Source organism: Enhydra lutris, unplaced genomic scaffold (genome assembly GCF_002288905.1).
Source record: "Enhydra lutris kenyoni isolate GAN:26980312 unplaced genomic scaffold, ASM228890v2 scaffoldscaffold2, whole genome shotgun sequence".
Taxonomy (NCBI): Eukaryota; Metazoa; Chordata; class Mammalia; order Carnivora; family Mustelidae; genus Enhydra; species Enhydra lutris.
Window position 1 is genome coordinate 31,993,672 of NW_019154086.1, and position 13,981 is coordinate 32,007,652.

Genomic DNA, 13,981 nt, shown 5'->3' on the forward strand with positions numbered 1-13,981 from the left:
TTGCCAGGAATCTTCTGACTCCTTCCTTCCCCACATCTCTGCCATACCAAATTTCACACTGTAATGAATCTGTCTCTACTGGACTCTCTCTGAGCCACCTTGGCTGTGATGCAAATGCTGGCGACATGAAGACGACTTTGTTCACCACTATGTGCCTGAGGCCTTGCATAGTACCTGGCACACAGAAGTCACTTCATGAATATTTCTTAACACAGATGAGTTAGTATTAGTGCCTAAATTTGCAGAGGACCTAATCATTCATAAAGGACTTCTTTTTTTTAGTATCTAATCCTACCAATCATCTAATCCTACCGATTGATTGATTTATTTTAATTTTAAGATATTATTATTTATTTGTGACAGAGAGAGATAGCAAGAGAGGGAATACAGAGGCAGGAAAGTGGGAGAGGGAGAAGCAGGCCTCTCTCTAAGCAGGGAGCCCAATACAGGGCTCAATCCCAGGACGCTGGGATCATGACCTGAGCCAAAGGCAGACACTTCACAACTGAGCCACCCAGACACCCCTAATCCTACCAATTTAATTTACTCCTACCAATAACTCTATGATGTGTTATTTTTTTCTCTATTCTATACCAGTCCAAATGGATGTTCTGGGAGGTTAACTTGCCCCCATCACACAGATAGTAAGAAGTAAGTGACAGGTCTAGGACTCTGATCCCCAACCTCCTTCTCTCTCCTTGTCTGGGGAAATAACCAAGTTCAATTCACTGCACTTTGCAGCTATTGTATTGTTTACAAATTAAGGTTTTGTGGCCACCCTGCATCAAGCAAGGCTGTGGTTACAATTTTTCCAATAGCACTTGTTTACTTTGAGTCTCTGTGTCACTTTTTCATAATTCTTGCAATGATTCAAACATCTTTATTATTATTATATTTGTTATGGTGATCTGTGATCAGTGATCTTTAATGATACTATTGTAATTGTTTTGGGGTACCCCAAACTGCACCCATAGGGATGCAAACTTCATAGATAAATTTGTGTGTTTTGACTGCCCCATTCACCCTCCATTCCCCATCTATCTCCCTATCCCAGGGTTCCCCCATTCCTTGAGAACAACACAATTGAAATTAGGCCACCTAAGAACCCTAGAAAAGCCTCTAAGTGTTCAGGTGAAAGGAGGAGTAGCAGCTCTCTCACTTTAAATAAAAAACTAGGCATGAATTAGCTTAATGAAGAAGGCATGCCAAAAGCTGACATAGGTCAAAAGCTGGGCCTCTTGTGCCAAATATCAATCTCTTAGCTAAGTTGTAAATGTAAAGGAAAAGTTCTTGAAGAAAATCGAAAGTGCTACTCCTTTGAACTCATGAGTGATAAGAAAACAAAACAGCCTTATTTTTGCTGTGGAGAAAGTGTGAGTGGTCTGGATAAAAGATGAAACCAGCCATGACGTTTTCTTAAGCCAAAGCCTAATGCAGCTCAGTTCTGCGAAAGTGGAGAGAGGTGAGGACCCTGTGGAAGTGAAGTTTGATGTTGAAGCTGTAACAAGCTATGCAGATGATCGAGCTAAGAAAATTCATGAAGGTGGCTGCACTAAACAACAGATTTTTCTGTGCTAATAAAACAGCCTTCTCTTAGAAGAAGATGCTGTCTAGGAATTTCATTGCTAGAGAGGAGAAATCAATGCTTGGCTTTAAGACCTCAAAGGACACCCTTCTCTTTTGTTAGGGGTTGCTGCAGTTGGTGACTTCAAGTTAAAGCCAATGCTCACTGACCATTTTGAAAATTCTAGAGCCCTTAAGAATGATGCTAACTCCACTCTGCCTGTGCTCTAGAAATGGAACAACAAAGCCTGGTTGACAGCACATCTGTTTACAACGTGGTTTACTAAATATTTTAAGCCCACTGTTGAGACTTACAGCTCAGAAAAAGGAAGAGAAAGAGAGATTCCTTTCAAAATATGACGGCTCATTGACCATTCACGTGGTCACCCAAGAGCTCTAATGGATGTGTACTATGAAATCAATGTTTTCATGCCTGCTAACATGAGTGGATCAGTGAGTGGATTTGAACTTTGAAGTACTGCTACTTAAGAAATACACTTCATAAGACTGTAGCTGCCATACATAGTGATTCCTCTGATGGATCTGGGCAAAGTAAACCGAAAACCTTCTGGAAAGGAGTTAACATTGTAGACATCAGTAAGAACATTCATGGTTCATGAGAGGAGGACAAAATATTATTGTGAACAGGAGTTTGGAAGAAGTTGATTCCAACCTTCATGGATGACTTTGAGGGATTCATGACTTCCCTGGAGGAAGTAACTGCAGATATGGCAAAAATAGCATGAGAACTAGACTTAAACAGGAACCTGAAGATGAGACTGAATTGCTACAATTTCATGATAAAACTTTTAAAGATATGAAGACATGCTTCTTTTGGAGGAGCAAAGGAAGTGGTTTCTTGAGCTGGAATCCACTCCCAGTGAAGAAGCTGTGGAGACTGTTGTAATGACAACAAAGGATTTAGAATCTTACATACACTTGGTTGATAAAGCAGCAGCATGATTTGAGAGGATTGACTCCAGTTTTGAAAGCAGTTCTACTGTGGGTAAAATGCTATCAAATAATATTTCATGCTGTAGAGAAATCATTTGTGAAAGGAAGAGTCAGTCGATGTGGTGAATTTCATTGCTATCTTATTTTAAGAAATTGCCACAGGACCCCAGCCTTCAGCAGCCATCACCCTGATCAGTCAGCAGCCATCAACATAAAGACAAGACCCTCTGCCAACAAAAAGATTACAATTCGCTGAAAGCTCAGATGATGGTTAGCATTTTTAAACAATGTATTTTAACTAAGGTATATACATTTTTTAGACATAATGCTATTGCACACTTAATAGATGACAGTAGAGTATAAACATAAATTTTATATGTGCTGGGAAAGCAAAAAAATTCATTTGAATCTCTTTATTGGGCCTTTACTCTATTGTGGTGGTCTGGAACCTCTCCAAGGTGTTCCTGTAGGGTTCCCAGCTGGTTACAGGAAGCAGAGGATGGTAAACAAGGGGCACTAATAGTTGTTGAACTAATGTCAAGTTCTGGACACTGTGTAGGTGTTTTACAACATTATCTCACTTATTCACCACAACAACTTTTCCTTTGGTCAACAGAAAAGTCAACGTTTGGAGAGGTTAACAACTGTGGTGGTACAAAGGAGTGACAGTGAAGTGGCTTTTCACAATCTCTTCTTCTTTACCAGCCCCTCCAATTTTCATATGGGCAGTGTCTGTTTCTCCCACTGTTCATTATAGTCATACTGCCCTCCCTGAGACTGCCACTTACAGAAGATCTGTGGCTGTCACTGGGTAGATAACGTTCCTAAACCCATAGATTTAAGGCTGGGCTACATTGTAAACCCAGTCTAATTCTAGCTGTTGAGATCTTTTGGCCTCAACACCCTGGAAAAAGGCTGTCAGGCTGTGGTTTATGAAGCAGATGGGAATTCCAGAGGGCCCAGTAGACGATAGCAGTCAGAAAGGTGAGCTAGATAGAAGAAGGAATAAGTAAGACTGAATGAGGAAGAGGAGAGAGTGAAAGCAGAGTCCCATAGGCATTGTGAGTACTGAGTGTGAATCCCAGAATGAAGAAGCAAGGGTTTAGGAAATCCACAGTGATGTGAATGGACCCTACCTTTGCCAGGGCCCTAATGGGGGAAGAAGTTAGAGCAGGAGAAAGACCCAAACCTTTGTTTCCCATCAGCACTCCCCTTCATGTTAAAGCAGCCCCCACCAGCCTCCTATGGCTTATCACACAGCTCTTTGGGAGCTCACACTTGATTACTGAGGTGTGTAGGCAGTGAGCCAGAGAAGTGCCAGAGTCACCTTCTCTCTCACACATTCCTTAATTAGACAGTGGGCAAAAAAGAAGCAGGACGGGGTGGGGACGGATGTTGTGGCCAGCCAGGCAGGTGGGTTCCCTTCCTCCATTGCTGCCCTCTGGGTATCCCTCTTTCAGGAAACTATCCTTTCTAGCTGGAGAGAGGGAATTCCTGGCTGGTGATTCAGGTTGGAACCTCCAGAGAATCCTCAGGGTCCATTTATAGGAAAAGGCTGGGTGGTCAGTTTTCCAAGTGGCCTTTTGGGGCTAAGTCTGTATTCTTGGCTGCCATAAGCCATGCTGTAATCTAGCCAACAAAAGAAAGAATTTAGTAACACATAAGAGCCCATCTGTTATTATCCCCAGGATTTGGGCCTCTAGCCCCAACCATACAGAGATGAGTGGCAGAAAATAGCAATGTCAGCCCTCTGTTGATTAATGTCCAAACCCAGAGAAACTGCTTTTGTGGTCTGGCTCCTAGAGGAGAGAGTCATTTTCTTGGACTTTCCCTCAACAGCTTTGAGCATTCTTATTCACGTACCTAATCGTGCAGCACCTACCCCAGCATCATCTGGCTGACAATATTCAGAGGTCACTTTTGGTACTTATTTAAAATAAGAAGCTATTTGCAGAACATTAAGAAGATGGAGTGATGGAATATATAGTCTGTTCTACAACAGTATTTGAAGCAGAACCATCGTTTTAAGAATATATATTTTGTCAGTATGGTAAGAGTGATTAGCAAAGGATGAATGTCAGTTATTACAGAGTTTTGGAGATTAATAGATTGTTAATGCTGGCCAAATTAATTAGAAGATAAAATTGAGCCTGAGGACCAATTTAAGAGGGAGTACATAATCACACATGTACACACATATACACATACACAATAGCTCTACCTTTTATTCTATGCATAAGAATTGAAGAGTCATTTGTTGTCAATTAAGTTATGGTGCTATGTGTTCAGATGGCCCTACCCTCAAGGTCCCCACGGCCTGGGGTGATGAGATGCAACGACAAAACTTGAGGTCAATGACAAGATGCTAAATCTGTCAACAGACTGCTCTGGGAGCACAAAAAAGACAGTGATTAAGTCTGCCCTGGAAGGAGTGGACAAGTCAGAGATAGGTGCCTATCTTTAAAAATACTTACTTTAGAAGGTCCTGATCTGAGCCTCACCTGCATGTTCTCCCAATTTCCATGCATTCCGTTGCCTATTAAATATAGTCCAGGTAACTGGGACCTTGGAAATCTTTTCCTATGTATCATCTCCTTCCTGCTTCCAGGGCTTCAGCAGGCCTGGTCCCTGGATCTGTTCTCCCAAGGACAGGCCATGCTGATAGTGTGACCCCACAGGCCTGAGGCATGTCCCAGATGAACTTGCATATGTGGGCTGGGGTATTCACATACATGCATACAAGACTCCTTGCAGGGCAAAGCTGGGGGAGAAGGAGAAAAGAGGGACAAGAAATGTGGTCTAGGGGTCATTTCTCTCTGGTCCCTATACCCAGCCAAAACTTCCAAATTCAAATCAGGCCTCCTAGATTGTCATAAAGGTATATGTGTCAGGTGGAGGAGTAGCTGCTGAGTATTGGAGTGTGTGGTGTGACGACCTTTATTTGTCCTCTAACCCCTGGTTCTGCATGTGTTCGAGTGGGCTGTGGGGAATGGTTCCCAGAAGTAGAGCCATTTGAGATGGGCTTTGAAAGCATAAGTGTTCGCTCTGTGTTCGGGCCAGCTGTGGGTGATCAGTGGCATGTCTCTGGGTCAGAGTTCATGGTGGAAGAGGCAGTAGATATGCCCACCAGTGAATGCCATGGCATTGGGATTCCAGCTGTAGGCCATGAGAAATCTTTGAAGTCTTGACATGATTCTAATGGGGTTTTGGGACAATGACAGCAGAATAGAAGGAAGAGAGATTTGAGGCCAGGAGGTCAGTTGGGAAGCTCTTTCAGAGGTCTGTGCCATGAGGTTTATGGCTTGAACAAAGGCCATGTCGGCTGGCTCTCCTCCAGCCATTGATGCTGTCTTAGTGGCTACTCTGCTCTCAGTGATGACAAAGCTTTCTCTGAGACGTGAAGCAGCCCCAAGTGAAGGAGCATAAAAGAAAGCAGCCTAAGGAAATGCCCTGTGTTTAGAAAATAAAATTCCTTCTTATCTAAGAATAATCTATCTAAAGCCCAAAGTACCACTTGCTTTTCATATGTGTGATAAACTTCAAGATATATCTATCCTTTCTATCACCATCATAATAAGCTTTGGGCTATCAGGAAATGGCAAAATAATCAACTTTTGTTTAACTGGTAAAATTACTTTGTTTATGCTATTCAAGGCTTCTCTTCTCTTTGCTTCTATGGGTTCAACTCTGCCTAAACATACATGTATTCGCCATGAGCCAGCTAGCTAGCTAGCTTGCTCGCTTGTTTTTCCTTTTATTGTTTTTTTTTTTTTTCCTTTATGGGACAATGAATACAGTATTTTCTTGCATGGCTTGAGATGTATGGCTAGAGTTTAAATAAAATTGGCATGACTAGAAGCACGTGTCACAGAGACCTTCATGTTCCAGGAATAGGACATGAAGTGTAAGGACTAGGAAATGGAAGTTTATAGAATGGGGCAGGAAGTGTGTAAGCATTTTCCATTCCTAAAAGACTCAGGTTAAGTATGGTGCCCTGACCCAGAGCAGCTGTCTGACACTTCTGCCTCATGTGCCAGGGATCTCTCGTGGTTTCTCCTGAAGGACATACAACTGCTTCCAAATGCACAGGCAGCATTTACGGAACTGTGCGTTCCTATGTGCCATATACCAGAAACTAGCCCTGGCCCTTACTTAGCAAGTACTGGCTATGAGTATCAAGTTTAAATTTGTACATAGGATAATTTTAGTCATCTCAAAATGTCTTTTTTATGTCCCTATTAGTTATGTTGTATATGACATGTGACAATATGTATGTTAAACATTATGTGCAACTGTTCAACACTTTGGGATAGAGTGTGGAGGTTATTCAAAGGCTACCCTATAAAATCATTTAGACATGTCTTCCTTTGATTTGTGCCTCAAATATTTATCAACTCATTTTTTGGCCAGGCTTTGTGCTAGGCTTTGGGTGTGCAATGGAATACAAATTAGAATTGAGTCTTGACCTTGTAGAGTTTTTAATCCAGCCTGCAAAGCAGACATCTAGAGCAGCAATATGAAGAAAGCATGAGAAGGGTTTCTTGGGAGCCATTTAGGGTATGATAAGGGCCTCAGCCAAGACACTGGACTGAATGGGGAGAGAAGGGAGTGGAGGAAGGCTTTTAAAGGAAACAGCAGCTAATCCATGGCCTCAAGAGTGAGGAGTGTCAAGCAAAATAGAATAATAAGAATTATAGGCAGAATCGATCACATGAGTTAAATACTAGATGCAAGAGAAAACTTAGCAGGTCAAGAAAAAATTTTTTAAAAAATCAACATGGTTGAAGTATGATATGTGATAGGGTCTAGATGGGAGAGGGTAGAATAGGTAAGATAAGTCTAGAAAGATAGATTGTCATCAGTTCAGAAAAGTTATATTAAATCTCTATCTGGAGAGCAATGTCGAATTAGTGAACTATGTTAAGCAGGGGAAGGGTTACCATTGTGGCCACAAAGCAGAAAAGGAATTGGGTGGATGAGACTGAAGACAGAGAGAATAGTTAGAAAGCTGTTGGAATAATGCACGTTCAGGATGAGGGGATCAGTGGTTTCAGCTTAGAGGTACCTGCTGACAGTACTTCCCTGACCCCAGCCTGAATGAGGTCCCCAGGACATGTCTCATAGGTCTCACAGCACCTTGGATTTTCCCTGTATGGCACTTAATTAGAATTTATGATTATGCATTTCCTTTGTAATTATTTGTTTTATGGAATGTCTTCTTTACTACACACTGAAGTATGCCACAAAGTCAGACTTATTAGCAGCCGTAATACTGGCACCTAGAACACTACCTTGAAAATAGAGAGGATTCAATAAATATTTGTGAATGAGTGAGTGGAGAGATGAATGAAAATGAAGGGAAGTGGAGAGATCTGTGAGATACCTGGGAGGTGGAATGAACCACTTGGTGGTTGCTTGGATGAGGCTCTGATGAGGGAGAAACAGCTGTCAAAAGTGACTCCCAGATTTCTGACTTGAGTAGCCAGGCAGATAATGGTGCCATTTATGGAGAAAAGAGATACTTAGAGCTAGCTAGAGAGGAACGTGGGGGAAGTAGGTTTTTGGCAGGAGGTGAATTATAAATTTAGCAGGCCAACCTGAGTATCAGATTCTGTTTTAATACTGGAAGCTACATTTCAAGTTGACCTACCAAAAAAAAAGTGACAAACCAAAAGAGCAAACCAACATCAAACAAAAAAATCAACGTAGTAGAAATAGGGATGAGCAAATTGTTTTTACTTTATTGTTCAGTTTTCCACAGGTTATCCTTTCTAATTATTTTATTTTAACAGACAAAACAATTCATCAAATTGTTAGCATGCAACCTGTCTGTGTATTAACATAGTGACTTTATTCCACAAAAAGTCACATTTTCTTTAATATGAATTATTGCATTTTTATATTCACAAAAGCATTCCAAGTCAAGAAAGCAACATTAGGGTATCAGGAATATGGTAGAAATTATTTTACTTTGGTAATCTTTTTTATCTTAGTACATTTTTGTGATCAAAATGGAAAATTAAAGAAAATGTTAAAGCTCTTTCCTGTTTCCTTATTTTTATTATTAAATATTTCCAAGGCATACTTCTCCAACTTGAAGATGTTCATTAAAGTCATCAAGGATCTTTGACATACCATATTGTCCTTTAAATCATAGCTCTTATGGTGGTTGGAGGAAATGTAATATTCCTGGTGAGGACATAACACATCAAAACTTGATTTATGAATAGCAGTATCTAAACGTTTTTGTAAACTTTACTCTCCAATAGCACAGCACAGATGAAAAGAAACCAAATCCTCTGAAACTTTATCATAAATTTCAAATTCCAGTTGTGGGGGATATGTTTGAGTTGCAATGAGGGCAATAATCCCAGAATGTGCTGACTTTAGATTTCATGAAAAAAATATTAGATTGATTCTGATTTAATTAATTTTCTTCCTTGTTTCTCTTTCTTCTCCTCTCTTTCCTTTTTGTAGGTGGCTCAGAAATGTATTCCTTTCCTAATCGGGTATTTGAAAGATTCAACCCATAATGATGTCATCCTAAACATCCTCATAGAGATAGCAGGCTACGAACCTGTGGCTTTGAATGGTTTTCTTCCAATGCTGAAAGAGATTGGTGAGAGATTCCCCTACCTCATCGGACAAATGGCAAGACTCTATGGAGCTGTGGGGCATGTGGATGAAGTAAGTTTGGCTTTTTTCTCTCTGTTTCCCTAAATTCCATTGCTGCTTCATCCATTGGGGCTGTTGGACCTCCAAATTTGTCCTGGAACTTCTCAGAGTTCCCATTTCTCTTTTAAAACCTTTTGCATGGACAGTGGTCTTTGGATCAAGGACGCATTATAGCAGGGCTAGGTGGAAGGTTCAGGAAGTAAGGATCTCATTGCTGGAGTGTCACCTAGGGAAGGGGAAGGATTAAAATGGAGAAAGCACTAGGACAGACTCAAGGTCACTTTGTAATAACAATAACCAAAAAAGGGTTGTGTCTTATTTCTGGTTGCAGTTTTGCTCAATGAGAAAACCATCAGGAAGCATAAGGTTAGGTCTCAGACATACCTATTAATAAGATCCCATAGCTATACAGTCAATAAATGCCCGAATTCAGTATCTTTTGAGCCCTCTGGATGATGTTACTTGGAAGAGTGAAATAAACATTTGTGCATGTTTAAAAGGCCTAGCCTAAATATTTGCATAATAGAATCTTTTGGCAGGAACAGCAGGATGCCATCAGTTTGTGGGGATTAGGCGACCAAGAAACCATTTCCAGAAATTCAGGTTCTGAAGGGTATGCTTACATGCATGTCTGTCTGATGATTTTACATTGGGATTTAGGATTTTTATCTTTTAAAATTAAAGTAAATATATAATTGATAGAAGGAAGCTTTTACTTTCACCCACTTACATATAATACAGTTTCCTATAAGATAGATATAAAATTGTACAACTCTTAAAAGGGAATTCATGGTTCATCAACTTCAGTCCCTTAATTCTAAAAACTAGATAAATTGAGTGATTTACCCAAACTGAGACTGGGTCAGTTGGTGACCCAGCTGGAGTTATATCTTTGTTATCCTTGGCACTCTTTTTAAAGTTTGCCTTAGAATGGACATTTGGTTCTGTTTTATTTTATTTCTGCTGAGATTTGCAGATGGCCTAGTGAATAAGAGGCTTCTTTCTGGTGGAGGGACTTTCTCTAGCTTCCCAGAAAAAGGTGGGAGAGCAGAGCGGTCAAGCAGCTTGTAACTGTCAACATGAGGGGGGATCTTGTAAAAGGATTACTTTGGTGTGGACATGCTGCTTAATATAATCCTGTCCTATCCACTGTTGTTGGGAATGTCTCACACCTGCCATGATTTGCTTTCTGGTAACACTTTGCCGTGCCTGTCACCTTTGCTGCCAGAGGAACCCACTGGTGTGCCCAAGTACTTTTAGAACAACTTCAGCTGACAGCTGTTCAACTGAATCTGCTGACCTTGCAGATTTTTGTAGGTACCAAAAAATGCAACCTCTGATGTTTGAGGCCCTGGAATCTTTAAAACTCGTCCTGCACATTAATGGTAGTTGTTTTCATCACAAATACACTTATGATTCATTAATGTGTTATAATGCACACTGGAAGTGAATGAACTTCCCACAGAAAATGTAATCTGGTTAAAAAAAAAACAAACAAACTAGCCACATACAGTTATGTCACTGTAGGTTTACCTGAACTAAGGCTAACCTGACAGAGAGTTGCCTGTTAGGATGACATTTGTGTGACTCTGGGTGGGTGCAGAGAAAAGGAGAGGAGATCCAAAGAGCCTGAAGAATCACTTATTTCAGAGTTCAGAGTATCAAAATATTTGTCCCTCCCACTCCCCTCAATCTCGCATTCTCATATGTCCATGAAGGCATCTGTGTTTGAGGGAGAAAATTCTTTTCTGGTGGTTCTGACTCACCTTCCCAGCAAAGAACAATTCCAGATCAAATACCTTCCAAATATACCTAGATATCAGGATTGCATGGGGAGTTTTTAAATAATATAAGTTCATGAGACTCATAGAAAATCTACTAAATCAGAGTCTCCAGGAAGGGGACGCAGCAATCTGGATTTGTAGGAGTAATTCTGATGCAGCTGTCAGGATCAGTATTTGAGATCCCTTGACGTAAAATATTTAAAGCATATTCCATCTTAGATTTAGAATCAGGTCTTCTCCATCACTCTTTCTCTTTCCTCCATCAAGCTATGTCAATCAATTAAAACTTTCCCAGACTACTGATACAAGCAGTTTAGATTAGGTTTGGTTGAGAGTAACACAAAAATTCAACACAATAGTGGCTTAAACAAAGACAGTCATTTATTTCACTCACATTTAAAGAAGTCTTGGAAGCAGTCTGTCTAGAAATTCATGTTTCAGAGACCCACCCTTGAGCACACCAGAGAACACATAACTTCCGTGTCACAGTCCAAGGTGGTTATTTATCCTTACCCATCAGGTCAGTATTTCAGCCATCAAGGAGGTGAAAGGAAAGAAAGAAAGTGACTATCTTCCAGATAGTCAAATACAACCTACTATTCATATCCCACTGGCTACATAGAACAAAGTTACATGTGACCACACCTAGCTGCAAGGGAGGCTGGAACATGTAGTCTGAATTCAGGTGGTTACATATCAAGAGAGAAGGGCGGAAATAATGATAGAGGGCAAATAATGCCTCTGTTGCAGCTTGTCAAGTCAGAGTTTGTTTTCTCTCCTCAAAAATAACATCCTTACACAGGTTTACCTTCCTTCTGCTCCAATAGTCTTCATTTCATTATTGTATTTCATTTAAGGTCAGCCTGACCAAATCATCTATAAATGTCAGTATGGCTCCTTTACTGAGAAATAATGTTCTTTTTATTTGTTTCTAACCCCTAAAATATCACCATTAGAAACTCTTTCTTTTGACTTTAAAGAATGATAAAATTTGGATGTCCCAAGAACATGTGTAGTAATCTAAGCAGCTCTTAATGGGTTCATTGGGGAACCTGTTCAACTTTCTAAAAATCTCACGGAACCATTTCCCAAAGACCAAAACCAGCAAGGAAGATATATATGTATGTGTATTTCTACCCAACTCATTCTAAAAGGAAACATGAAGTTACTGAAGTACATTGCCAGGTGGGCCTGAGGGCAGAAGTTAGAGTCCTGGACACCTATGGAGAAGGGAATTGCAGTAAGGAGGGAGCAGCAGGAATTTTGCCTCAAAAAAAAAAAAAAAAAAAAGCAAAAAAACAAAAAAAACCACCATTTTCTGAATGGAGAACTTGGTCTATAGTGAGATAAAGAGACATGGGAATATATGAGACATGGAAATATTTAGAGTATTAATGATAAGACAGCCATGGGACCCTAGTAACCTCAGGTCCTGGTCCTCTCTCTCATCCTGTCCTGTCTAAAAATTGACTTCATTTAGAAATTTTTCTCCTTGCACCAAAATAGGATTTTCAGATGTATTCAGGGTTTTCAAGTATCAGATGATGACATTGCTAGGATTTAAATGATTTTAGAAATGCAGAAAAGCAAATCCAACTTTGAGGATCTTCCTCCAACTTTGAAATGCATGATCTGTGACTGACTGGAGCATACTGTTCCATCCCTCCCTTATTGCCTGGCCTCCAGAAAACTGAACTGTTAGATCCTTAAGAGAAATAGGTGAGACTCCTGGGAGTATGCAGTCATCAGGCCAGGGAGAGTCTTGGAGTAGAGCTAGCCTGGAATCAATTCCATGAATTATTAATCAACTTATGCCTCAACTTCTGTGCTTGCATGAGGCCAGGAATGAGAACTTCAAGGCCTGGATACAGAGAACCAGACCAGATGTGCCTGTCTTTCATATCAGGGCCCATGTGGGTGGGCACACTGTTATCAGCACCTTGAGAGCAATATAACAGTGTTTCCATCTGCATTGCAAACAGCAGGGAAAGTTGTGTATATAAACCAAAAACTAAAACCCTACAGATCATTATTCTCTCTATCTCTCAAATGACCTCAGGGATCTTTTTTTCACTCAAACTTAAAGGAAACTGAACTTAATAGCTGTGTGGTGCTTGTGTCACTATAGAAGGCAACAGAGTGCCTCATGAACCATTTTCAGGTTTGTGCTTACACCCAAAGCACATCTACTGGATAGAGAATAAAAAGGAAGGACCATAGGCCAGAGAAACATGCTTCTGGGGCAATGATGCTTTCTTGTCCCTGAGGTGCTCTTTCCTTGGCACTATCAAGTAAGGCACACAAATTGTTTCCATCATGCCAGGATTCACCCCAATTATGTGGGATGCTCAGTTGAAGCAGATGCACGAGTAAGAAATATTACTACATTAGATGTGTCTTCACATTAGCCAAAATGCACAGGTCCTTTTGTCTTTCTCCAATGAGAAGATTGCAATGGAGACCTTAGGAGACAATAGCAGCTCCTAAGAATCCAACCCCAAAGTGCCTAGCAGTTTGGTGCCAGCTACCACATCTCTGGACAACACTTGATTGACTCAATGCAAGACCAAGGAGGCCCTAACCTGACCTAATAACCACACAGGGACCAAACCCTGCCCACAATGGGAAAAGAGAGCCATTACAAATCATTGGGCTTAAAGCAAAGGTGGCTCAGGCACAACAGTAGGGCACACACAGCAGGCACTCTTGAAGCACCAGGTTCTGGTGAACAGGGGACAGTGCCCTGCAGGGCACTACAGAAACTCTTCTTCATAAGGCCACTACTTCCAAGAACAAGAGATGTAGCTGACTTTCCTAACACACAGAAACAGACACAGAGAGTTAGACAAAATGAAGAAATAGAGGAATATGTCCCAAATGAAAGACCAGGACTAAATCAAAGCAAGACAACTAAACAAAACAGAGGTAAGCAATATGCCTGAGAAAGAATTTAAAGTAATGATCGTAATGATACTCAATGGGCCTGAGAAGAGAGTAGAGGACCT

At 40.7% G+C, this 13,981-nt stretch overlaps 1 protein-coding gene across 2 annotated transcripts in view; it reads left to right on the forward strand.

Moving 5' to 3' along the window:
- The window catches only part of LOC111150388 (ventricular zone expressed PH domain containing 1), a 233,042-nt gene that overhangs the window by 62,982 nt on the left and 156,079 nt on the right, over positions 1–13,981 (forward strand). For both annotated transcript variants that reach the window (XM_022507816.1, XM_022507820.1), the window contains exon 5: positions 8,995–9,204. In XM_022507816.1, the coding sequence (XP_022363524.1) occupies positions 8,995–9,204 (210 nt within the window). The remainder of the gene's footprint in view (positions 1–8,994; positions 9,205–13,981) is intronic.